Below are 26,526 nucleotides of genomic sequence, written 5' to 3' on the forward strand. Positions count from 1 at the left end.
GTAGAAGTTCCACTCAGTCAGCTACAAGTGGCCAGTGACGTTTTGGCAGCCTGAGCCCTTTGTCCTTTCTCCAAGGTTGACCGATTTCTTCTGGCGCTCAGAGTGGTTTTTTTTTTTCTAGCACCATTTGAAATCGGTTACAGTGAAGGACAGATCTCATCTCACCTTGAACCATTGGAAAAATCAACAACTGGTGAAAGTGATTCAGCCCAAGTTGACTCCTTCCATCTCTGCAGTAGATGACATGCAAAACAATCATCTTCAGTGAAAACTGTGGATGCGTTCATGTTCATTTAAAAAAAGGTCTGCTACTACTATTAAAAACTTGAAATAATGTGTAAATGGCAGAGTTACAAGTGACATATGGAGTCTGGTTAAAACTACACAGACATTGCACCATTAAACTGATCTCATTAACTGTGCAGTTAACATTACCCCCACAAGGTGGCGCTGTGGTAGCTAAACCAGGAAAATGGCTTCATGTTCGTCCTGTACATAGTTTGCAAGAACCCCGGAAACCACCAAAGGTTTGGGTATGTATGCAGTTTCAGGTAGCTGCGCGTTACGCAATAGGTTTATTTAAAACACCAAATTACCACCTATATTTACTTCGAACCTACAGCATACTTATATCTTCATTTGAGGTCTTCACTCATGGCAATCTTCATTTGATGTCTTCACTCATGGCATTTGTGCTTTTTCAGTGAATACTGGAATAAAGGCTTGTTAGTTTGGGATTGTGTGTCAACAGTAATCAAAGCAGTGTTTGCTGTTTCACTCAGCTGAATATTTTAACGATTCATCTGCAACAAAGTGTCTCTCCATGAGTGTGTGGAGCACACAAAAGATGTAGTTATAAAAACCACACAACAGTCACTGCAGCCAGATTAAAATCAGAACACCAGAGACGAGATGAGACTAAGATGCTTTATTTCATGATTTACTGCAGCCAGATTAAAATCAGAACACCAGAGACGAGATGAGACTAAGATGTTTTATTTCATGATTTAGCTTCTTAAATCTATAAAAGCAGATTTTTAAGCAAATAGGGGGCATGTTAAACTAAGTATTAATAGTGAACTGTCAAATGGTGACGATTCAGAATACATTGAGTCTCTTCTCGTAAAACTGCTTTTCCTTCAATAGTAAGACAATGCAGGTCCGCAGCAAAGCCTCTTTTGGCTGCTCAAAACAAATGGGTTTATAACAATGCAAGTCTTTGGCAGTAAAAAATAAATACATATTTGCCACAAGCTAAAACACTTGGAAGTGCATGAAGGTATAAAGAACACATCTTCCTCAGAGATCCCATTGGGACAATTGGGGAAAATCTGACAGGCCTGAAGGAAGCGCTCATTGCTTCAGACCCCTTCAAATCAAATTGTACTTATTGTGGAAATATACCAATGATTTACCAGCTGCATTTCAGAGTATAAGTGGAAAATTGTAAGCACATAGTAAATTACTGATTTGCAAGTGAAGTGAAGAAAATCTGTAAGGATTTAAAAAAAAATAATACTACTAATGCAACCATAGCGCTGACAAATCCCACAACTCAAGCATAGTGTCAAATGTACGTCTTGTTGATCCGTTACAAGACACACTGTGACGTCCATTCGACACACACATCAGAACCAGTTCTCTTCACATCTATAGCATTGTTGTGCCAGCAGGACTCCTGCGCTCACTGTGGGGTGGGGGAAAGGGGGGAGAAATTCACATAAATTAGAACATGTGAAAAACAGTGCACAAACTAGTACATTTTTAAAGCAAACCAATGTGGAAAAACATCTCAAAGAATGATGATGATGCATCATGGCCAATAAATGCAACTGCAGTTTGGGGATGAGCAGCACATTTTTTTGGAATTAAGCTCTCTGCACCTAGCATCTTACCGAGAGCACCACCCCCTCCCCCTCTTTGGCAGCCTCATCGTTGGAGCGGCCTTTCCGATAGCTGCAATCCAGTAATGACCAGTCAACACAGATGTAAAATTTATGAGCAGGCAGAAAAGAAGCTAGAATTATTTTAGAAAAAAAAAAAAGGACTCCCAGAGAAACAAAGCCAAAAGATAGACTGCAAATACAGAAAAGGTGTCATCCTTACTATCACCAGTTAGGAGTGAGTGAAATATGTTGAGGTGCTCGAAAACACTAACAGAAACCCTGAGACAAAACACCTTTTACCAGATTCCTTAATGATTCATAGTTAGGGATCATGTAAATATTTGAAAGTTATGACTGACAACTTTCAAAATTTCATTGAGGACAGCAATATTTCTGCCTCAACATTGTGAAATGCTTGCAGACATATCTTCTAAGTATCGACCACATGCCTGAGATTCGGATCGCAAACGCAAATTTCAGGCTTACATAAAATGGCATTGTCTTTGAATTACAACACCATCATAAGTGCATAGTGATTTTGTGACTGTTATCAGGAATTACCCGTAGACCAGGATCGTGTTTTCCAATCTCTTATTTTACTTAACATTCCCCTACAGCCTAAAAAAAAGCTTCATTTACATTCTGCCTACTTCAGGTAAGAGCCAATTCAGTTTATTACCGTAGACTAGCTACTCAACATGGTTTGTTCCATTTACACTGAAAGGGGGAACTTGCGGCTCAAAAATTTGACCCCAAAGCAGAGTGCGACCAGCGCTTCCCAGTCTTACAAACGCACAATTAGAACACACCATTAGTCCTATATCGAACAAACGCAGGCTCTCAATGCACACGGCAACATAAATTAGTCTAGGAACATTGACGGATGGATCAGATTGGGGTTATTATGAATCTGAGTGGGTCGAATTCCCCCAGTTCCTAGTGCCATTTATGACCATAAAGAGAGGCACACAACACCAACATGCAAAGTTTAAACCATCACCTAACATAGCAGCAATATAAAATAAAAAGCACTGTGAAATGAAAAGCCTTCTGTTAAAAGAACAGAGACACTGAAAGTGTTAGTCAGCATATTTGTACAAAAGAACAGTTTACCCATTTATGTTCTTTTTGTTGATGAATGCAAGGCCTCCAAAGTAATAGCATCCAGCGAATAAGATGAGCGCTAGTCCAATGATGACTGATGAGCAGTAAGAAAACAAACAGGTTTGACTAAAAGATCAAGCCAACTAATAAAATATATACATAGTTTGAATTGAAAATAATACCCACATTATATGAATGAAAAGGAATATAGTATGGACAGTATACGGTATGTCAAATTGGAATTACAAACGTGAATATTTCTCCCAGGGTTACATGTATACTGTACACAAATATACAATTGCAAGAAAAAATAAAAGTATGTGAACCCTTGAGAATAACTGTACCTGGATTTCCGCATAAATAGGGTCATAAAAGATTGGTTTAAAATACTAAAACACAAACAGTTTTTACAGAACTTAATCACAGTGCAGAATGGAAAAGTATGTGAACTTTTCATTTAGTAAGTGATTGAGGCCCTTTTGGCTGCAATAACCCTAAACAAACATTTTCTGAAGTTTAGTCATCTGACTAGGCCACTCAAAAAGCATATTTTCTTTTGAAGTCATTCAGCGGATTTACTTTTGGTTGAGTCGTCCGATATAGGCCATACACACCCATATTACTAGACAGTACAAAATTGTTGTGAAAGATTTTTTTTGTGGCCCAAAATGCTCAGTACATCCATCCATTTTCTGTACCACTTATCCTCATTAGGGTCACAGGCATGCTGGAACCCACCACAGCTATCTTTGGGCGAGAGGCAGGGTACACACTGAACTGGTCGCCAGCCAATTGCAGATGCCCAGGTACAGTAACAAGTTACTGTAAATAAAATGTTAGAAAGTTTTACATTTTATGCAAACTAATCACCGGTGTGCTTGGTGATGGTGACATTGTTGACGTGCAGTACTCATCATAGGCGGGTCGCTTTCATGAGCCGTGAGGAATTAGTGTCCCAAATTCCAAATCTGTTGCCAAAGGCGAATGTCTTGACAACAAAAACTGATACTGTACCAAAAATAGCATGTTCTGGACACCAGAGACTTGTTTGTATTCCTTAGAGTTAACAATATCACCATACCGCGCACTCTCTTCGCTGCAAGTCTATGTGCAATAGAACAATAGATACATCCATCATGACATGGGCAACAAGTTAATGCCCCACATTCAACATGGGTGCCACGTAGGCACATCTTTTGGAATTGGATCCATTATTTTTTTTTTTGTACATCTGTGACCAGGAAATACATCAGTCCTATTCTCTGCCAGTAAAACAACAGTAGCCAAGTCTAGAACTAACATACTTTGTCAACGGCAGTTTAAGTGAGGAATGGAAACACTGTTCAGTCCCGACGGTCCGTTTTATCCAATAGCAGTTATATCGGGGGTCCATTTTATCAATGTTCCACTGTACGAACATATTGATAAATCACAGATTTGTGAATCAAACGTGTGCATGCAGGATGAAAGCACAAATCTGGCCAGTTAGTGAATGAGACCCAATGCATCCAGGCTATGAGGAAGCAAGCAGCCCCAAACGCTGATGCCCTGTCCGACATAACAGCTAAAATGAGATTTGGATGATGGTGTGCTGTCTTTTTCTTCACAGACAGTGATGAGTGTTCCTTCTAAAAAAATATATAAATAAATAAATTTAAAAAAAGTTAATCTGTCCACACAATAGTTTGCCAGCACTGTGGAACATTCAGGCATCAGACTACCTCAAGGAGAAGTAATTAGCTTACGGGGTCACACACTTTTCTACCCTGCACTGAATGTTTAAATGATGTGTCCAATAAAAACAATTGTTCTTGTGGTATGAGTTTAAGCAGACTGTTTATTGTTTTAACTTCGATGAAGATCAGATGACATTTTATGACCAAATTTACACAGAAATCATGGTGATTCCAAAAAGGTTCACATGCAGTACTTGCAACTGTATAAAGTACTATATCAAGCTAACACTTTCCATTTTAGGGAATGAATGGTTCTCAGGGACACAAAATCTAACATTTTTTGAAGGATATTTTGTTGGAATAACCATTAAGTTACCGGTAGCCAAAAACATTTCCAGTGCAATATACCTTATAGTAATGCACTGTTAAGGCTTGTAAACGCTGAAGAAGAGTCAGGAATAAATTTGTCAACTGTACATTATTTAGATGTTGGCAAGGACGGACGGACACACACACACACACACACACACACTCTCCAAATTAATTTTCTTAAATTAGAATGATATAATTTAAAAAAACAAATGTACCCCAAAATATCTACTTTAGCAAGCGCTAACTGAATAAAAGTGCTATAATGAATTGCAACTTAAAAAGGACAAAAAATACATTTTATGCATAGAAGGCAATAACAGGCTGTAAGCACAGACTTCATTTGAAAATCTCTGTCGACAATATAGTGAATTGTCAAGGAAGGGCACGTTTCTGTTGTACTTGACAATTGGTCAGTAGTGCATGGTCACAAACTGCAAAGAGCAGTTGTGATGTCTCTCTCTACTCCAGGGGTTTTTTTCCATTGTGGCTTAGGCCAGCCGAAAAGTTGATGCCAAAAAGCAGCCGCTGGAACAATTGAAAATAAGTGTCGTACTGTGATATGCCAACTCTCTGCCAATGTGCTGAGAGGTCCAACTTCAAAATAAAAGCTTCATATATAGTACTACATTCGACATCAATGCCATTTTAGGCTTTTATTGTAAAATTGGCACCAGAGCGCAGTCCCAGAGCTTAATGACGCCTTAACCATGAGGTCACCGCCTGGTGGCTGGCTGACTAGGTTGCGGGCACTGCTGCAAATTAAGCACTTTTCATATGCAGCAGTGCTCACATTTTAAAATGTAAAATAAAATAAAATAAAAAATAATAATATAAAATAAAAACATCACCAATGATCAGGCTCATTTAATTAACATCTGTAGAAATGCCAATTGACAATCCTTTGACATACTGCCGTCCCATATTTTGTGTCCTTTTGTCACAAATTCACTCATCTAATAACCTTTAACTGAATGTCGGTGTAGTGGAACAGTAAAAGAATGGTTACCACATTTGCCTCACAGTTCTGAGGACCTGGGTTCAAATCCGGCCCCGCCTGTGTGGAGTTTGCGCATGTTCTCCGTGTGCCTACGTGGGTTTTCTCTGGGCACTCCGGTTTCCTCCCACATCCCAAAAACATGGATGGTAGGCTAACTGAAAACTAAATTTCCCATAGGTGTAAATGTGGGTGCGATTGGTTGTTTGTTTATATGTGCCCTGTGATTGGCTAGTGACTAGTTCAAGGTGTATCCCGCCTCTCACCCAGAGTCACCTGGGATAGGCTCCAGTACCCCTGCGACCCTAGTGAGGGTAAGTGGTTTGGGGAATGAATGTCGGTGGTTTAAACAAATAAAATAAAAATATATTTTATTTATAATATATATTATTAAATATATAAAATGCCATGACAGTGGCAGTTTGAATACATTTAATAGCTTTTAGAGTCTTTTTCCACATAATATGGCGTATATTGTACCTGCCTCCAAACTTCACATGCCATATGATGTTTCAACTTCACAGGGCGCTGTACTTACTACAGCCTCCCATGTGTGGAGAAAGCAAGGTCAACAGACAGTCCAGATTTGACAGACAACACCCACATTACAGGGCTGCTCCACCCAGACTGCGTAGCTGGCACGAGGGTGCTTAAATGACATACAGTAAGTGCATGGGAGAATCTGCGCAGCCAGAGAAGTGCAGAGCCTCTGCAGAGTAATTCACACAGGTGAATATGTCCCTTAATGACATAAGGGGGAAAATATTGTGCCCTCACAGGTCTTAAATAACAGAACCTTGTTGAAATAACAGAAGATAGTGATGTTTGTTGTTACACTGACTTGACACTCACCTGCAACAGCAATACCCACAGACATTCCCAAATGGTTCCCACTATTTTCTGGAAGGAGAGGAAGAAGGAGAGAAGAAGAAGAAAAAAAAAAAAAAAAAAAAAAAAAAAAAAAAAAAAAAAAGCTCAGTGTGAGATACATGTAAAACAGCAGTTTACCAGAAACTTATTCTACTCCACTTAAAGGTTTTCATTCATTACTACTTACTATTATCTGGTCCAGCCAACAGAAATGTCGGTATTAAATTTTTGTACCATATTTAGACATACCTTTTGGTGTCTCTTTGTCATTGGGTTTTGTGGTCGTAGTAGTGGTTTCTATTCCTGTAGAAGCAAAGAGAGACGGTTTTACAGCCATTTTTTAAAAGTCTTACTGAATTAAAAATAGTGACAATTGTCAAAATATTAGACTCCAATGCCAAAAGCAGTTAAAGTCCCTGTAAAGTAAAATAATAAAGTCTTAAATTTGACATACTACAGAGTGCTTGTTAACAGGGAGAGAAAGAAGAAGAAAAAAAAGTATATCACACTTCAAAATCATGAAAAAAAATTAAGTCATTGTCTCTGCTCTCAAATGCTGTGGGTGCATCCATTGAATTAAAAAAAATTATGCTACCACTCCTACTCGAGCATCTTTCTCAGGGTTAGGCTTACACAATCATACGTTTGAGCCCCGAAAATATATCCACTAGGCTGGACTCTATGACACCTAGCCATCACAAGCTTTTCACACCACGATAAGAGGTGCTAGCTCACAAGCTAACAAGCTTGGACCTCATAATAACGGTTAAGTAACTTGCAATTGCGCCGGATAACCACTGATCCTAACGAAGAGTTCTTATATAGGGGCGAAGGGCGGGGTCATGACCAATGCCCAAGTGCATCACTGGGTGCCATTTTAGCCATGCCCGAAAAGGTCAGGAACACTGAAATGGCAGGAAACAGTTTAACACCTGCTCTACAACGGAGCACTACATACTGTAGTTCAGTCTTTGCACGTTTTCAGCAATTATCTTCAACATGTATTTAGAAACGAATCTCTGAATTCACTTAAGGGTCTCTAAAATGAGTGAATGCGAAAATAACCACAAACCCTATTGTTATTGCCAAATTTCTGTTCATACTCTCTCTCTCTCTAACCTCATGTTCAAATCCTGTCAGTTTCATTTTTTTAGTCATGAAAGTATACTATTGCTGAGTCCCCACATAGGTCTGTAATTTTTACAAACTACTGACCAATTTAAACTGAAGAAAATGGGTTGCTCTTTTCAACGATTCAATGTTAATGGCTCAACAAACATGGTGTTTTTTGGTTTCCTGAAAAGTAATGGTTTTGGAGATGCGATGATTGAGCTTGATGGCTGTGTCTCAGCCATCTTTTGTTTTTTCCCATCATTTGGAAAAATTTAAATACTTAGTTTACGAGAGAAGCATCCAATATCTATTTTTAGTTTGAAATTATCTTGGGTGGCACGGTGACCCAAGTGGTTACCAGGTCTGCCTCACAGTTCTGAGGACCCAGGTTCAAATCCAGCCTCCCGTGTGGAGTTTGCATGTACCGGTGTGGGTTTTCTCCATGTACTCCGGTTTCCTCCCACATTCCAAAAACATGCATGGTAGATCAATTGAAGACTCTAAATTGTCCTAAGGTGTGAATGGTTGTTTGTTCCTATGTGCCCTGCGATTGGGTGGCGACCAGTTCAAGGTGTACCCCACCTTTCTATGTACCCTGAAATTGGCTGGCGACCAGTTCAAGGTGTACCCCACCCCTCGCCCAGCGTCAGCAGGGATAGGCTACAGCCCACCCGCAACCCTAGTGAGGATAAGCGGTATGGAATATGAATTAATTATCTTTTAACATGGTTCTTGTGTCAATAAAGGCCCAGATAGTGCTGCAGCGCAACTATCCAACCATAAACACTGAGCTGGATTTACCAAAAACATGCTGGTGGGCTAACAGAAATGTGCATATATAACATCTATAACAGAGTAAAAACCTCCACTTCAATGCGATATTCTTTTCATGCCATAGAGCCACGAAATGACTTACGCTGACAAGTTAGTGGTTTTGGTGACCAGTGACTGTTGATGTCACATGTCAGGGTGGGAGATCCAATCATCCTGTATCCAGACATGCACTGAAATGTCACCGATGCCATATGCCCATACGGGGGTCGAGCACCTGAAAGCAACTCAGCGTTTTGAATCTTGAGATCTTGACAGTTAACCTCTGCAGACAGAAGAAATAATCAGATTATTGATTATATGGGAAAAGGGGGGTGTGAGCGGTAAGGAAAGACTCACCGATACAAACAGGAGCATCAGGTTTGAATTGATGATCAGCGGAGCATGATACTGCTTTGGATCCATTGAGGACATGGTCTTTGATACAGGTGTACTGTACAACGTCTTCATAGTTATAGCTCTCCTTTATGGGGCTGAAAGAGCCTTTAGCCAACTCCTGAGGAGGGTCACAGGTCACCACTGCAAGTGAAAAGTGTCAAGTCGGTCAACTATTAAATGTAATTGGCACAGTCATAATTAGTCAAGCAACTGAAGTCAACTACCTTCACATGACGGTGGGTGGCCTTTCCACTTCCCACTCGCCAAACAAATGCGTTCAGAGTCACCAACCAATATGAAACTAAGAAAGTAAGAAAACATGAATTGGAATTAAGTTAGATGTCCACCTATTAAAAGTCATTAGGGTCACGGTGAGCTGGAGCCTATTCCAGCAGACTTTGAGCACAGTACACCCTGGACTGGTCTTCCATCACATGGCACATATACAGTAGACAGACCATTCAACACCCACACCTCGATTTATAGTCTTTCATTAACCAAACGTATGTTTTTGGAGTCTGGGAGGAAGCCGGAGTACCCGGAGGAAACCCATACAAGCACAGTGAGAACAAGCAAACATGGGGGTTGGGGACTGGTATGGTAAAGACTTCCTTCCTTTCACCAGTTATTTATAATAAGTGCCTCCTTGCATAATCAAACAAATGAGAAGGGGCGACACTTGGGGGGGAGGGGAGAGAAAAAAAAAAAAAAAAAAAAAAAAAAAAAAAAAGTAAAGTCATAGAATTAAAAGAATAAAGCTGACTAATACATGGCAGATCCCTCTGCAGACAGTAGCTGCTGGTCTGCTGCTGCGTTGTTTATGTGGGAAAGCACTCTGGAAAATGACTAAACTTTCTCAAAATGTATTTAATTTCCATCACAGGATGAATTACTTAACTAACTATTATAATGCCTTAATGGAATCAAACTGACAAAAACTCAACATAAGCCGCCAAGTTAGCAATGACTTGGCATATTTCTTACCCAATTTTGCAACGTATATATATTGTAGCACCAAACAGAGTCCCCTCTGAATAATCAAGAGATCCATTCGCCACTTCTTCTGCAGAGCCACAGTTCGTCCCTGAAAAAAAAAATATTTAGATGCTGGTTACTAGTACAGGATCAGAAAACACTAAATCACACAGTATTCATGTAAAATAAAACAAAAAGGCTCACTCTCGCATAGCAGTGTCAAAGGACTCCAGACACCAGCTGTACAAGTGATGGATGAAGTCCCCCCAGCCCACACGTAACCCACAGCACACTCAACATGAGCTTTACTCCCATCTCGAAATGTGTCTAGAAGTATGTCATCGCCCTTCAAGTTCATGTCGTTACCTAAAGTGGGTCTGGAACAGTCTTGAGCTGTAATTACAAAAAGAAAACATGAGAACAATGCTCACATTACCAGTCTTCTAACGCTCGGTCACTCACCTTGAGCGATCTTGGCAAGGCCAAGATAGAATGGTAAAAGAAACAAGGAGGAGACATCCATGACTGGATCAGGCCAGGTAACGACACATATCTGGTAAAACAAATAAATATAATAATACTGTATGGCAGTGGCTCCCAAACTCTCTCTGCTGGAACCCCCCAAATATTAATGAGAAATCCAGCCAGCTCATCTGCCAGGCATTTTGGACCAGCTTGAAAAGCGGCATTTCCAACACAAATGATCTCGCAAACCCAATAAAAGGACAAAGATTATTCAAAATAAAAATAAAAACAAAAATGTGGCATGGGACCTTTAATGAATTGCCCCAATCCTTCAGCTACAAGCTCTGTGTGTGCATGTAGGAAATTGTTGTACATTTATCCATGTTATCCAATGTTGGGATTAAAATGGGTGGGTTGCGTCGGGAAGGGTATTCGGCATAAAAACTGTGCCAAAGCAAATCATGTGGGTGACTTGCTGTGGCAACGCCTGACAGGGAAAAATCTGAAAGTCACTCCTTACGAGGCTCCAAAAGCGTTTGATGGTGTGCGGGTCAGCCTTCTAAATTTCCTCCACACCTAACTACGGCTGAACAATTAACCAAATTTAAATCGACATCACAATGTAGTGGAATGCAATTTTCCAATATCAAAGGACACAATTTGTCAAAAACTGCATGTCTGTCAGTCGGTAGGCCTTATTTTTTGTAGGTATATTTTATTTATTTACTTTATTTATATAGTGTCTAGATACGTTTCAGTGCAGTCCACGTTTTCATATTGTTTCATGGAACATGAAAAGTTTAAGTGATAAAAGCACAGATTTGTTCAGTATCGCATTATTCAAGTGTTCACAGTAAGTTAACAACTAACTGAAGTAGATAAATGTCTTTCATATTAAGATGGTTCATTTGCCTTTATTATAAGCCTAACCTATAAAACCCAAACATTTATGTACAATTCATCTGATTGTTTATTGTAACAGATTAATATATTGCTTGTGTTTGTTAAAAAAAATACATGGGAAGCAGACCTTGGCAAAAAAATTGCAAATCGCAATACTGATGTGGGGAGTGGGAGGAATATAAATTGTATTATTATTATTATTATTTTTTTTGTAATTGTTCAACCCCGACAATAAACGTCACAATTAATGATGGAACATGAAAAGGTAATTCCCACACACCCCAGGTGAAATTGAAAACTTTAAAAACTAAAAATCTGTAAACGTTGTGTTTCGGTCGTGGTTACTTCAGAAACTTAAAACGAGATGATCTAACCGAATAATGAAATGTGTAAGACGTATTAATACCTTTGTCCACTTCAGGCGTGAATTCAAACAGACACACCAACAAGCCCATTTAAAGTTGACGTGTCCGATAAAGACAATATTACATATATATATTACATTTAAAAAAATCAATAGAAACATGATGCTTGTTACGTCATGTACATATATTAGCAAGCAGAGACTAGCTAACCTTAAAGACAGACTTGGGTAGCGATTAACATAGGATTTCCTCATTTTCTTGGCGTTTCATAGCTAGCTAGAAGCTTCTAACCGTTGACTTCCGGCCGATTAAAATGGCTCGTGAACGATAAGGGAAAATGTAATCAAAACTACGTTTACTTCCATCTAGTGAACATCACTCCGTGGTGTAGGCAATATATCTTCGGAACTGCCAATTTAGTTCAAGGTCGCATTAGCAGCTGTCAGCTAGCAAAACATCAACAAACGTTCAATTTTTTTGTGGGCGCCATATTTAGTGCCGTATTTGGTCCGGCGTCGGTATAACTAGTTGAATATTTGGTCAATGCAAACAACAAACGAAACAAACAACAAAAAGAGTGTGGTCAGAATGTATTGTAACTCACCCGAAAGGTCAGTGGTCCGGTAAGAAAAGCTCCTTTCAAGACGCTGAATTTATACGCCAAAGTTGTTTGACGGGAAAAGGCGTGGCAACCATAAACACCACGTGACTCAACCGATGTCACACGTCGCCTCAGTCATTTACACACAACAAATTCCCTGGCACTTAATTCAGCAGAAATACAACAGTTCCCATATGCATTGACAGAGTGCTTGATCATAAAAGCAGAAGACAAAGACAGGAGCGACGCCTGTTCTGTTAAATGCACGAAATTGACCTAGTGAGAGAAACGCTTGATATTCGCCAGGGAGCGTCTACAAGTTATAGGACCGAGGCTTTTAGTGAACGCACTTAAAAAAAAAAAAAAAAAAAAAAAAACACCTGTTCTTATTCTGATTACTGTAGTGGTTGACAAGGGAGTCCACTACTAACTACAGGTCAAATTTTGCTGACATCTTGCATTTTGGTTAAACTGTGTGCATTAATTGTTAAAAAAAATCACCAAATATTACCAAAAAGCAATAATTGTCAAAAATATTTATAAAAAAATCAATAGAAACATGATGCTTGTTACGTCATGTAAGACACATTTTCTAACACACATATAAACAAACAACCATTCACGCTCACGTTCACACACACGCCCGCTACCCTAGTGAGGATAAGCGGTGTAGAAATGGATGGATGGCTATTTTGTTTGATATATGGTGATTTGTTACACATTTGTCACCCTGGGATGAGTAAATCGTAGACGGTAAGTGAAATGAAGAATCGAGTGTCATTATTGCTATTATGGGGTACACATGTGTAGCGACAACAAATCCAGCCACGAGTTTTACACGAACATTTTCCGAACTTGTCCTCCAAATACTACACATGTGATATGGTCGAAAATGTAGTTATTAGGCCGAGTACGAGCGTGTAAGAACTGAATGCCAGATGCAAACATCTTTCTCTCGCAAATTGACCTTTGGCTCATTTCGCCATCATTTACTAATTTTTACAATCTCTTAAGGTGCGTCACAATGTCGCAATAGTCAAACATGGGTCGGGTTTTAACAAGCAACCTTTTCCAGACGGTTACACCTGAAGCTGAGAATAATACATTTGACTCATATTTTGTCATGTCCCATCATATAAAGTCATGAGATGGCTTGGTATTCATTGAAACATGGGGGGATTTGCAACAATGATTTCCAAAATGATAAACTCTGGCTGATTGGCTGGATGAACATTTTGACGTCTATTATGACCCTGACTTCTCGACCAATCAGCTCAGTGTGTCTAAGAAGTCTTGTGAACTATAAAACAATCAAGCCAATGTCACAGTGGCTGATAAGCCTTCCAAAGAATTACACTTCTAAAATAGAGGTCAGTTATGAATTTGCAAACGATGCAAAAGGTACAAGACAACACTGACGCATGAGTCATTTTACTTTTGGATAGTCCACTAATAGTTTTTAAATGCATCTTTATGAATCAGTACTGTTACTATCTTGCCCAAATTTTTGGGAGAACCACTTGAGTTGCTCACCTGCTGTACATCAATGGGAAATCAACCGGATTTGTGTAGAATGGTTCATGGATCATGTCATAATTGGGTAGGGTCAACGGTATATAAAACAAACAAAAAAAAGGTATTTGACGATTATGCACCTTGTAAATAGCAACTAGAGAATTGCTTAACATCTTGAACTCACCAAAGCAAGCACACTTGACCCCTGCTTGTTTCGGCCTAAACATTGTAACGACAGTAATTACAGTACAAGGGTAGGGTTGGACCAAGGACAACCGGATTTCCTTTTGGAATTTTTGAATGCATTCTAACTTTCATCTAATCAATGGTGATGAGTAACAGTAAATTGACTTATGTGGGTCTGGTATCTAAGTAAACGTTATGTTTATAAGCATTTACTTTGACTGGTTTACTTTAAACTGAAGAGGAAGCAACATGTACATACTGTGCAAGCAACTCTGAAAAAGTCCAGTTGATTACATACTTCTGGGATAGTTTATATACAAATTTGACTCACTATGCACAACTTTAACTAAATGCAGTCAAACTAATTCTATTTATTGATATAAGTTGTTGATAATTCATAAAACTGTAGCCAGGTCTCACCAGATAGTGCAAACACCTCAACCCCCACATTAATTATACAAACACTAACTCAGAAATCAAAACGCCAAAAAAACTTAGATAATTTTGCTTGCTTCATTCAGCAATAAGTTTATTATTTATTTGCTGAATTGCAACAGTGAGTTTGAGATATCATCCACGAATAGTGGATTTGTTGGCACTTCCAGGGAATAAAAAGCTATCACAACTGTCTGACATCTTTTCGTTCAGGATCTACTGAATACATTCCAACCCTCACACCCCTGCACTCCTCTTGTGTGCCCTCAATGGGGTCTCTATGTTTTCCTCTGTAACACTGACTGCGCCGAGTGACTTTAGGACCCTAGTGAAATATACCCACAGAAACGGTGAACTTCCTTGTTCTCTCACCCTAGTTCCTTGATGTGAAAAATACAATAAAGAAATGCAGAAGTGAGAGCAGCACTTGTTAGAGCCTTGGTGTCCCTATAGTTTCAGACCAGTGGATCAGTGTCCTGACATGCAAGGTGACCTGTTATGGACAGAGAGCGCAAAGTCATGGAGCAGCAGCAGGCCTGCATAGTGAAGAACTTGCTCGAGAAATTGGAAAGGCAAGCCAATGAGGCCAAAGAATTTGTGGTGAGTCAGGTTTTACAGTATATTGCAGTATTCCAATACAGTTTACCGCAAATTTGTAGGTGGCAACCAGTTTTATGAAGACAGGTTAAGATGAGGGGGAAGTAGGCTAACTATTGTATTAAAAACACTGCTTCCTCTTCATGCTGTTCAATTATGAACGAAAGGAAGACCACTAAGTCTGTTACTTTTAGTAACAGACTGGCAATGTGTAGGCATCTCCTAAGGCTATGGTTGCACTATGTTCCTGGAGGTCACAGTGGCTCCATTTCAGGCCACCGTGGACAAAATGGGATAGTCGTGAGACAATGTGGGGGGACGGGATGTGCAAACGTGACAGGCCGTGATTACTGTATGCTTGGCAAGATGTTTAAATTGTCAAAACATTTGCCATGGTAGTCACAGTGTGGATGAGACACCTAGTCGGCGGTAGTAAAACGGGGTGAACGCAACTAAACCTGACACAACATAACAGGACCTACCATAACTTCAAGGCTGTGTGTCGTGGGACAGGGAGCATATACTGTACTGTATATTTCGCCACCGCCTACGCTTAATGTTGAATGTCTGTGTAGAGAGAGAGAGAGAGAGAGAGAGAGAGAGAGAGAGAGAGAGAGAGAGAGAGAGAGAGAGAGAGATGATATGAACTGAAGAAGTGGTAACACTGAGACAAACCTTGTAAACGCTCAGTTTGCAAGAGTAGATGTCATGGTGAAACTGTTGGTATTACAATGACAATGAACTGGTTTGTGTCTGTATGAGAATGTAACAGAACATACAAAGAGTGGAAGCAGAATAGATATCGAGTCAAAAGAAAACATTGATGAGCCGAAGCCATGGCAACAGAGGCAGAAGATGGCACTGCGCTGTCATGCCACCACATCCCTCGACCACTCCAGAGGAAATGAGCTACACTTGCATCACTTCCGTTTCAAACAAATGCACTCCGGTGTTGATGACAGAGATGGGCAAATGAAAGTTCATTTACAGACCGGCTGGAAGTGAGAGAAGAGGCCGCCCAACAAGAATGCCAGTGTTTTTGGAAATCACCGCAAACATGGTCCAGTGATGTGATAAACCTTTCAGAAGGTAGAATGCAAGTGGAAGTCCTCTCAGTTTGTACATGCTTGTTTTGTAGTAAAATGAGTCATTGATCCTGATCATGTGCGGATGATTCATATCCGACGCAGTCCACAATTTGGCGATGTTCCTAACACATATAGAAAAAAAATACTGCATGAACACAGAGTGCATCGGTGTCTGCATCCCATTTTGGGGGATGCTCAGGCATCCCTAAAATTTGAGAGATTTTTTAAAACTGTTTGTCAGTTGTAAACAGAAAAGTACATAACCATACAGTACTTGGTTGAAACGTTATATTTTGACAACAAAAATACACCACCTCCTTACCTCAAAAATGGTTAGTTCCACGCAGACCCTCCCACCCCTCCCCGACTGGGCTCTGCAGTCCTGCTACGCACAGAGCAATATGATGCCTTCCAGTGATAATAGTTGTGGTGTCAGTACCTGGCTTAACCCAGGATACGTGGAACATTTGTGTACTTCTACCACTCAATAACAACACAGTATCATCATCATCATTCCTCATTTTGCTGCATGTAGTAGTACCTTACTGTTAATGTTGTTAGGTAGGAGTTAGCACACTTTTTTTTTTCTACCTACCAAACGTTTCAGGTGGTCAGCGACAGCACCTGTGCTCTGTTTGATTTGACATGAGTGAAGCTGACTGTTGTTTCATGTGCATGGATTAATATTAAATCCAATGTGCTACTGACAAGCTAACTGGATGCCGGTTAACATTTTAACTTGTTTATAAAAATAATAATGATAACAATTATTATCCTTCTTCTTATTATTATTATTATTTTATTCATTTATTTTTACAGAGGTTGAGAAACCAGTCAATTAAGTCCCGCCATGACAATACCTATCCCAGTAAAGCAGCGGAAACTCAGGAAAACATCAAGAAGAACAGATATAAGGACATACTTCCATGTAAGCGTCACTCAAGGCAGATATATGAAACATGATGGACTTGATGAAATAATTCACATTGTTTTGCCTCACTCAGAACAAACATCAACTATGTTACGTTATCTATGACTTTTACCTTATTTGTTTACATATCCTGGACAAAAGATCAATTGTAAGTGACTAAAGCCACAATAGTTTAACATAATTTGATTGACTGGGGAAAAAAAGTCAGCGGAGCTGCCCTCAAGTTGTTTGTTTTGCCTGATATTGTTGTTCAATAACATCTCTCATAGTTGACCACAGCAGAGTCAAGCTCACGTTTACGACCTCTAACGATGACACTGACTACATTAATGCCAGTTTCATAAAGGTAAACAAATAATCAGTGTCAGAGTAAAAGGAATGCTTTTGTGTTTCATATACATTGTAAATACAAGTGCACGCAGTAAAGACGTGACCTCAGTGTGACTCGGCTGTGTTATGTGTGCAGGGGGTGACAGGTGCCAAGGCTTACATTGCTACTCAGGGTCCATTACATCACACAGTGCTGGACTTCTTGAGGATGGTGTGGGAGTATGACATAAAAGTAGGAGTCACTTCGTGTCATCTGTGGACACATCAGATCTTCGGTTACATAGATCACCATCAAAAGTCTTTCCAGAGTTTTCCCTTCAGCCTACTTTACATCTGCCATCTAGTTTACAATATTATTAAAAATCATAGCAATAACAATAATTGTCAACATTTTTAGTTATACTGGATCAGTTGCAACATGACAAGTAAAGTGTAGAGAATAAGCCTCTATGGAAGCGATGGTCCAGGGCCAAATCCCATGTAGACATGCCACTGCACCTGGAGGCTTTGACAATAAGCAAAATGGCATCCAGGAGAGTACAGACCTCCTCCAAGGCTGAAAAAATCCTAAACATGTCCAGCAGATTATGGCGTGCAGGACAATAATGTTTTAGTCTACAGTAATCACATATCTGGTAGTATTGCTGAATGCAAAGTTGATGCTTACTGGTCCACACAAAGAGGCTTTTTTTTTCACTGCAGCAATATTTGATGGCTCTGAAGGGTCACTGCCACACTCAGCTCCAATTCAAGTGGAATGTACTAATGCAGTGTACTGCAGTTTGAACTTTCATCTGCTTCCTCATCAATATGTAACAGCTGCCATCTTGGCCTTCTAGAAAGTTTTGTGGATAGTAGTTTTTGCTAATTAACTAACTGACTCACTGACTGACTAACTCATGATGATTAAAACTCATCTCTCGCCTCATCTGTTTTGGTGGAGGTAATAATCACAATAATAAAAAATACCCAAATGCATGAGCTCTGAGCTCCACCAACACAACATTCTTTCTAATTTATTTTTCAGTTTCTGTTTTTGCTTTCTTTAGGTTATAGTAATGGCCTGCCGAGAATTTGAGATGGGAAAGGTAAAAAAAAAAAAAAGATTCCCAATGATATGAATATTCGTCTCTTTTTTGTGGTTACTATTTTTTTGTGCGTTTCAGAAAAAGTGTGAGCGTTATTGGCCACATAAGGAAGAGAAGTCATTTGTCTGTGGGCCCTTCATCATCTATTGTGTGAGTATTCTTCCTCTGATAACTATAACCAGTCAGCAAACCAAAGGAGAGGAGTAAAACTGAGTGCAATATCTTTTTTTTTTTTTTTATATATATATATATAGGATTGTGAAGAAGACAAAGGAGCCTATCTGACAAGGACATTAAGATTGACATGTGACAATGTAAGGGATGATGGTACCCACATATACAATTATCATAAGAAAAAGAAGATAATCACAAGCTTTCTACAAATACTGTGTGTCTCCTCATCATCATCCATGTTGTTTGTTTTATTCTTTGGTAAATTTGGACAAATGTGATTTTATATTGCTGATATTCTCTGAATGATAGTTTGCCTTGTTTTTGTCTTTGTCTTAACTTTCTCCAGTGTCACCGAACGTTGAAACAGCTGCACTATGTTAAGTGGCCAGACCATGGCGTACCAAATTTTATTCCCTCCATTTTGGACATGCTGGAGGAGATGCGTACCTATCAGTCCCACGATGACATCCCGATGTGCATCCACTGCAGGTCAGCTTTTTATATGCCGAGAACAACATTATCTTCAAGTCAGGTTGTGTTAAAACATATGAGGCAAGCCTATTTCTTGGAGAGTTTATTGTCAGTTTCAGATACTCTTACTCTCACACCCTAAACAATATGCTACAGATCTACATATTTGGTCCACTACTTTTTGTTGTGTTGATCTAGATTAGGTCAAAAGTGCCGATAAGATTGAGAATTTTGCATCTGACCAGACGTACAGTATAATGCATTTGTTCTATGAAGGATAATTTGTTCTTGACAAATTCTAGCTTTCCAAATACAGTATTCCAAAAGACCAAAAGACTGCATCAGAAAAAAATAACAGCGTTTACAAAAATAATAATGCTCAGTTGTCACTGATGATTGAATGTCAGAGAGGTAATAATTTCACATTGTTTATTGCTGTCATTGTAGTTTGTAATGGAACAGGGGTGTGCTTTATTAAACTGACTGACTGATTGAGCTATGTGAGAGTGTTTTAACGTATTGGAAACAGCGATCTGTATGTCGCATTACTGTTCGACACCACTACAAACTATAATCACAATAACAAACAGATTGTACAATTAATACACCTCTCATTGTGCCAATCAAAACGGAACATTATTTTCTTATAATTTAACAATTTTCTATTCAGCTCTTATATTAAATCTTATTAAACTGTGCAGGTGCTCATCTTGTTGTGGGTAGTGTATATCTTATAATGCATGTCTTGTCTCAGCCTCAGACGTGAAGGCCCTCCTATTTCTTAAAGACAGGAAACCAACGACCCACTCTTTTTCCCCTCAGTTTTTTTTCCCCTACATTAACACTGTTTGAAGCCTACATGAGTATTTACATAAGTTAACAGTTATTACAAGTAAATTGCATCAACATTTATTTGGGCAACTAGTAGAAGCTAATGAAAGATTTTTGAAATTTTTAGCCATAATTTTCTGTTCCAACCATCTCCAGCCACCGACATCCGATTCATCTTTCTAATAAGGCCTGGATAACAGGCAGACACTATTATATGCTAAATAATATGCATACAAATCTGGTATCCCTAATCCACCCTTCTTCCTAGGGACAAACATTATTTTTAAGTGAATTCTGATATTTTTTTTTGTCTTTCCATAATTTATTAATCTCTTTGAAACATTTTTGAGAGATTTCTAAAGGGATAGCAGAGATACGAAAAGTTAGTCTTGGGAGCACATTCATTTTAAGCACCTCTGCCCTCCCCCACAATGGCATATTTGACAACTTAATTTTTGTAGTTGGACAAGGCTGGACATGGTATGAGTGTCAATTGAAACACCTGTGGCACCTTCATACATTCTCTTGTACAGTATATAATCTGAGAGAACTCTAAATACAACAAAGTTTTGCTTCTTCAACATTAAAAAGACCAGGGACTATATATTCCACTAAATACTGTAACAGTCATACGCAAAAACGAGAAAAAAAGGTTCCAGAAGATATCTCAAAGCCTGGAAAAGGCACACACTGTAACTGAAACATATATATTTTTTTCATTTTATACTCAAAGATGTTTCAAGACAGTAGGACAGGTTCAGTGTCACAGTGTTCTTAAAGTCCCCGCGGCTGCTTTCTTTTCAGTGCTGGATGTGGTAGAACAGGAGTCCTTTGTGTCATCGATTATACTTGGAACCTTCTTAAGAAAGGGGTGAGAAATGTCTCCCAGCTCTTTCTTTATTTAATCATTAAAGATAAGAATTGCTCAAATCGAGCTTTTTGTTTGCTTGCTTTTTTATTTTATTTTTTTTATAGATGATCACTTCAGATTTCAATATATGTGACTTAGTTCATATCATGAGAACCCAAAGGCCATCTGTGGTTCAAACCAAGGTAGCGTCCATATTTTTTCTTTCATCTGCATTAACACAGTATCTATCAAGCATCTTTTTAGTAATGTACATCTCTTTTGTTGTTTTACCTCAGGAACAGTATGAATTAGTCTATAGCATCATCAGGTTACTGTTTGAGAAATACTTGCTTTCCATGGATGAACAGAGCTGCAAAAATGAGGTGATCAAACTAATAACTCACCCTTCACAGGAGATAAATTTAAAATTTATTCCAGCAGGATTTCTGACTTGCATTCTCTTGTCAAATAACCAAGGTAACAATGGGAACGTCTACGAGGGAGCAAGATGTTGTAAGTGAGGACACACAACTGGAGAGCATCTGCGATGAGGAAATCAACAACAACTGGCAGAAAGAGACAATGGTGCCTTCTGCTCCAGAGAATAATCACCATGATCAACCACACATACTTCTTGGAGCCCCAACTACCCACCAGGACGGGCATGGAACTTCACCTAAAGCGGTCCACACTGGACAAGAAGTGATTGCAGTAGAGAACATGCAGCACGGCAACAACTTTCCGAACCGTCAAGCGTCACCCAATGCAGCAGCCGCCATCTGTCTGATGGTGGAGGACCCCTACTTTGACAATGCAACACCTGCGAAAAAGCGATGGGCCGTTGGTCCAATCTTCAGTAAGCCCTCGTTGCCTCTGAATGACCACACACCGAGGTCTCACTCTACTTTCGACACAGGTCAGTGGTGAAATCCTTTGTTTAGTCTCACATGAAGTGACTAGACTAGATGGTGGCAACAATCCATTGCATCTCTATTCTTAGCTTTTAAGGGCCCTAATGGTTGCGATCCTCAACTCAGTTTCCAAAATTGCAGCGATTATTGTTTGGCAATAAATATATAATAAATGGCAATAACCACATTTATTTTGAATGATAGATGAAATCCTGACAGACTCAATTTCTTCCACCACCTTTCCTCTGGCAGGTAGAACACAAGAACCACCAGACAAACACAAGCATTTCAATTTGAAAGCTCCCTAACCTTTATGGATTAATGACTAATGTAAAAAAAATAAACTATTCAAGGCAAGGCAAATTTATTTATATTGCACATTTCATACACAAGATAACTCAATGTGCTTTACATGATAAAAGGCATTTAAAAACAAAGTGCAAACATACATTTAAAAAGAAAAGATCATTTTAAAAATGGAATTGCTCTAAAACGCTCAATCATAAGCTTGAGAAAAAAAATAAGGTTTTTCAGCGGGACTTAAAAACATAGATACTTATGGCTGATTTTAGTTCTGTTGGCAACTTATTCCATTTGTGTCCAGCATAACAGCGAATTGCTGCTTCACCATGTTTGCTTTGGACTCTGTGCTTCACTCTCTGGGTCTGTAGATCTCAGAGCCCTGCTTGGTTTATATTCCGTTAGCTTTTCTTTAATGTATTCAAAGCCATTTGCTGATGTATAGACCAGTGGCAGAACGTTAAAGTCTATTCTGTAGCTGACTGGGAGCCAGTGTAGAGACTGTAGAATTGGCGTAATGTGCTCTGATCTCTTTGTTCTGTTCAAACCCGAGCTGCAACGTTCTGAATGAGGTGAAGCTGTTTAATGCTCTGTTCGGAGAGTCCAGGCAGAAGACCATTAAAATAGACAAGTCTCCTGGAAATAAAAGTATGGATGATCTTCTTCTGGTTTGCTTGGTACATGCAACCCTTTCACGTTGGATATGTGCTTCAGCTGGTAGAAAGCTGTTTTAGTGATTGATTTAATACGACTGCTAAATGTCAGATAAGAATCTATCAGCACACCAAGGGATATGATTCATGTTACCCCGCTGTCAACAAATTTAGGTGGAGCATCTGATGCACTTTTTGTTTCAATAGGAGCTCATACTGATGTAGACACACCTCCTCCTCTGCCCGAACGAACCCCTGAATCCTATCAACTAGCTGTCGACATAGGTTGGTATCAGATGGTCAAACATCTCCATCCATCCATCCATTCAGACATACAGTACATACATTTTTATACCACTTATCCTGAACATTCTCCCAGGGAAGATGGAGCCATATCCCAATTAACTTTGGGTGAGAGGCTGGGCATACCCTGCACTGATCACAAGTCAATCACAGGACTGACACAGACTGGCAGCCATTCACACTCATATTCACTCCTATGCATAATTTAGTCTTCAATTAATATATAGCGTAACATTTGGAGAAAACTGCCACAAGCACAGAGAGAACATGCAAACTCCACACAGAAAGACATGAGCTGAGACAGACTTGAACCTAGAAACTTTTAATTCCTATTGTCAATCAAATATCGCAGAATCATGTAATCAGTATGGCTTTGTATATTAGCAGATGTACTGTACCTTAAAGACAGAACTGCTTTTGTGATATGTTTTGGTGGTGTCTTCAGAACACTCCGATTCCTCAGACAGGCTAACTGTCATCATTCCACCGAATGCGATTGCTGAGACTGTGCAGTGTGACCCGGGGGGTAAGATATAGAATTATCTTATGAAAGTAGTATAACATAAAAGCGTGATATCACAAATGTCTAAAATAAACACAATTATGTATATACCTAGAGCACAGGTGCCAAACTGGTGGCCCAGGGGCCAGATCCGGCCTGCCACGTCATTTTATGTGCACCGTGAGAGTGTGCAGCGACTTTGCGTTTCTTGCTAAAATACCAAATTCTAAATTGTCTCCACTTTTAAAAATATTGAGATATTGCAAGCATTTTTGTTATCACCCCCACATTTAAAATAAAATTGATTCAGACTGTAGTTGAACAGTTTTTACAGGCTTTTGATTTAAAAAGTAATTATCCATTAAGTTGTGTATATGTAATAATATGGGGCAATCATACAGTCATATGGGTTTGAAGCCATAACGGCCCTCCGAGCACCATAAGTGCAATGTGGCCCGTGACAAAAATGAGTTTGACACCCCTGCCCTAGAGAGTCCCATTATGCCTGTACCATCAGTTTCAGATAGAACCCCAGAATCATATGTGTTGGCTTTTCAACAAGGTGTCTTTAATCATAGTATTACAGATCATTGTCTTTTGAACAAATATATAAAATAGCTTTGTACAAGTACACTGACCAGCCACAATATTATGAGCATTTACACAATATAATGATGTCACAAGAGCTGTATCTAAACTGGGCCGTTGCAAAAATATTAATGCTCAACAATGCCATATGTCTATTATTATGGTTGGAGTTTGCAGTGGTGTAGAATTGTACTGCTATTGTAATGGATGTGATTATATTGTTCAAGTGGTCATAATGTTGTGGCTGGTGAGTGTATTAAATGAGGAACTTCTCATGGGCAATGCAGCTCCTGTTGCCAGTCAGCAAGAGGTCACACCAGTAGCAAATCTAAACAGAATTGGGACTTCCTCAGAGTGGTCAGGTACTTCAAAGCTGGTGGGCGACTCATTAGAGCGAGAAACAAAGACATGGGTGAGGAGTAAGGTAAGTGTAATAATGTATCTGTGCCGTTTAGTTGATACCTTAGATCGAGACACACTACTATAAACATATTACTCTCTTTTTCTTGCAGAGTCTGAGAGCAAAAATGACTTTCACAGGTAAGATTGTTGTAAAGGTCTGTGAAAATACAAATAATATCATGATGAAATGTGACAAAAGGGGTTACTGGAAGTGTAGTGGTTCACTTGCCTGATTTCCACGTAGGCAGGATGGGTTCAATTCCCACGCAGTGACTCTGTGAATGTGAATAGTTGTCTATCTTCATGTTCACAGTGACTGACTGGCTAAAAATCGATAGTGTAGTCCGCTTTTCACCCAAAGTCAGCTGAGATGGATGGATCGATGTAACCAAAGGATGAACAAATATCAGCTAATAATATACTGTAATGACATATTGTTTGTATAATTAATTTATCATGCATGTGAGGCTCAGTCATTACCACTGAAGAAAATAAGTCAAATAAGTTAAGGCTTTGGCAAAAAAAAAAAAAAAAAAAGGTATTATTGATGAGACTTATAGTATATGTCAAAACATTTTGTGGCATTCTCGCTTTTAACCCCAAAATATATCCAATAATAAATAGATCGCTAACTGAACTGTTTTGATGAAATTAACCCATCAAATAATTCCCAATATCTTAATTTTACCTCTATTAATGCCCATCATTAAGTAAAGCTGTGTTTCGCCTACAGAGCCACTGACTCCAGTGTGGCTGTCACCCACATCTCCTGTTGCTGAGGGAGGAAGTGGTGAGTATCTTCAGCCATGAAAGGAGCTGCGCACCAGAAAATCTAGTTGTCATGCACATAGATAGAAAACCTCAATGTAACACCATTGGTGTTATCAGCTCTGTTTCTCGCTTATCAGCACAAGTTGAAGGGTGTGACGTCAACCAAATGGCCTCTGTCACTGATGGTGGGACAACAAGAGACACATCTGAAAAAAACAATGAGAAGGGCCCATCCGGTGAAAAGGTATCACAACATTCATTCACACGCAGACAGAAAAAAAGCTCTTTCCAAAACATAAATGGTTGCTCAATTGTTGCTGTTTTTTTTTGCTCTTCTTCAGAGTCTGAAATTTTTCAGAGATAAGCAGAAAAGTGAGTCATGCTTATTCATTTACTTATTTTATAAAACACACAAAAAATATTCGTGACAAAGCTGAAATATCTCAGAATAATACAAATAAACTCCAACATGTTTTCAGCAAAGTCAGCGACTCCACGTCTACTGCCGTCACCTCCAAAGGGAGTCGTAACCTCATTGTTCCAATTTGGTAACCTTCCCATTCACTAAATTATCATATCTATCTGTTCGATCCATTTCAATGCAAGAATGTTTTATTTTGCTGTCCGCAGGATTTAGGAAAAGGTTAGGAAAGCCAAAAGGACCGAGGAATTATCCACAAAACTGGTTCTAAAATGATGTTCCTCTCCCAAAATGATGTCCTTCAATAGTGTTGATGTGTGCTGTCGCTTTTGGTCTCTCAGAGCCTCCTGCGAGACGTTTGCTGAAGTTCACATTTTCATCGAAAAAGGATCAGCACATTTCCTGTTAATAACTTGATGTGAATGTATTGTTTATGCCTCTCACCAGTGGATTTTATTTCTTTTTCTGGTCAGTGCTCCACCACCAGCAATTCATTCTCAGGGCCAGTTTTCTTTTCTTTCTTTTTTTTAATTTAACTTTACTCCGATTGCATTTTGGAGAACCAAATGTCTTCAATAAAACTTTTGAAGTTTGGAGACTGTTGGTGTCCGTTTGTAAGGTCCATAAACAAACAACAACCCAAAAA

General features: G+C 39.2%; 2 protein-coding genes across 9 annotated transcripts; one reads left to right on the forward strand and one right to left on the reverse strand.

Annotated features, from left to right (window-relative positions):
- Positions 1 to 913: 913 nt before the first annotated feature.
- Positions 914 to 12,771, reverse strand: LOC133408916 (membrane cofactor protein-like). 3 transcript variants are annotated; one of them, XM_061688304.1, is made up of 12 exons: positions 12,537 to 12,771; positions 10,662 to 10,752; positions 10,404 to 10,592; positions 10,209 to 10,308; positions 9,449 to 9,525; positions 9,186 to 9,365; positions 8,932 to 9,111; positions 7,152 to 7,205; positions 6,885 to 6,932; positions 3,000 to 3,084; positions 1,896 to 1,956; positions 914 to 1,687 (listed from the first exon to the last, which is right to left on the reverse strand). In XM_061688304.1, the coding sequence occupies exons 2-12, from the start codon at positions 10,720 to 10,722 to the stop codon at positions 1,685 to 1,687; spliced, it is 1,038 nt and encodes a 345-aa protein (XP_061544288.1). In that variant the 5' UTR covers positions 10,723 to 10,752; positions 12,537 to 12,771; the 3' UTR covers positions 914 to 1,684. The 3 variants fall into 3 exon arrangements, with proteins under 3 accessions (XP_061544288.1, XP_061544296.1, XP_061544306.1); XM_061688312.1 differs by lacking the exon at positions 1,896 to 1,956 and having other exon boundaries at positions 12,537 to 12,769; XM_061688322.1 differs by lacking the exons at positions 1,896 to 1,956; positions 3,000 to 3,084 and having other exon boundaries at positions 12,537 to 12,769.
- Positions 12,772 to 15,074: 2,303 nt separating this feature from the next.
- Positions 15,075 to 26,476, forward strand: LOC133408931 (tyrosine-protein phosphatase non-receptor type 22-like). 6 transcript variants are annotated; one of them, XM_061688334.1, is made up of 21 exons: positions 15,075 to 15,269; positions 17,174 to 17,282; positions 17,555 to 17,631; positions 17,752 to 17,847; positions 18,665 to 18,703; positions 18,782 to 18,853; positions 18,958 to 19,017; positions 19,224 to 19,366; positions 20,984 to 21,050; positions 21,155 to 21,232; positions 21,326 to 21,412; positions 21,507 to 21,945; positions 23,101 to 23,178; positions 23,642 to 23,722; positions 24,574 to 24,710; positions 24,799 to 24,826; positions 25,422 to 25,478; positions 25,597 to 25,703; positions 25,801 to 25,831; positions 25,939 to 26,007; positions 26,090 to 26,476. In XM_061688334.1, the coding sequence occupies exons 1-21, from the start codon at positions 15,168 to 15,170 to the stop codon at positions 26,149 to 26,151; spliced, it is 2,019 nt and encodes a 672-aa protein (XP_061544318.1). In that variant the 5' UTR covers positions 15,075 to 15,167; the 3' UTR covers positions 26,152 to 26,476. The 6 variants fall into 6 exon arrangements, with proteins under 6 accessions (XP_061544318.1, XP_061544325.1, XP_061544351.1 ...); XM_061688341.1 differs by lacking the exon at positions 18,958 to 19,017; XM_061688349.1 differs by lacking the exon at positions 17,555 to 17,631 and having other exon boundaries at positions 15,179 to 15,269.
- Positions 26,477 to 26,526: the final 50 nt, after the last annotated feature.

The sequence above is a fragment of the Phycodurus eques genome, chromosome 1, assembly GCF_024500275.1.
Source record: "Phycodurus eques isolate BA_2022a chromosome 1, UOR_Pequ_1.1, whole genome shotgun sequence".
Lineage (NCBI taxonomy): Eukaryota > Metazoa > Chordata > Actinopteri > Syngnathiformes > Syngnathidae > Phycodurus > Phycodurus eques.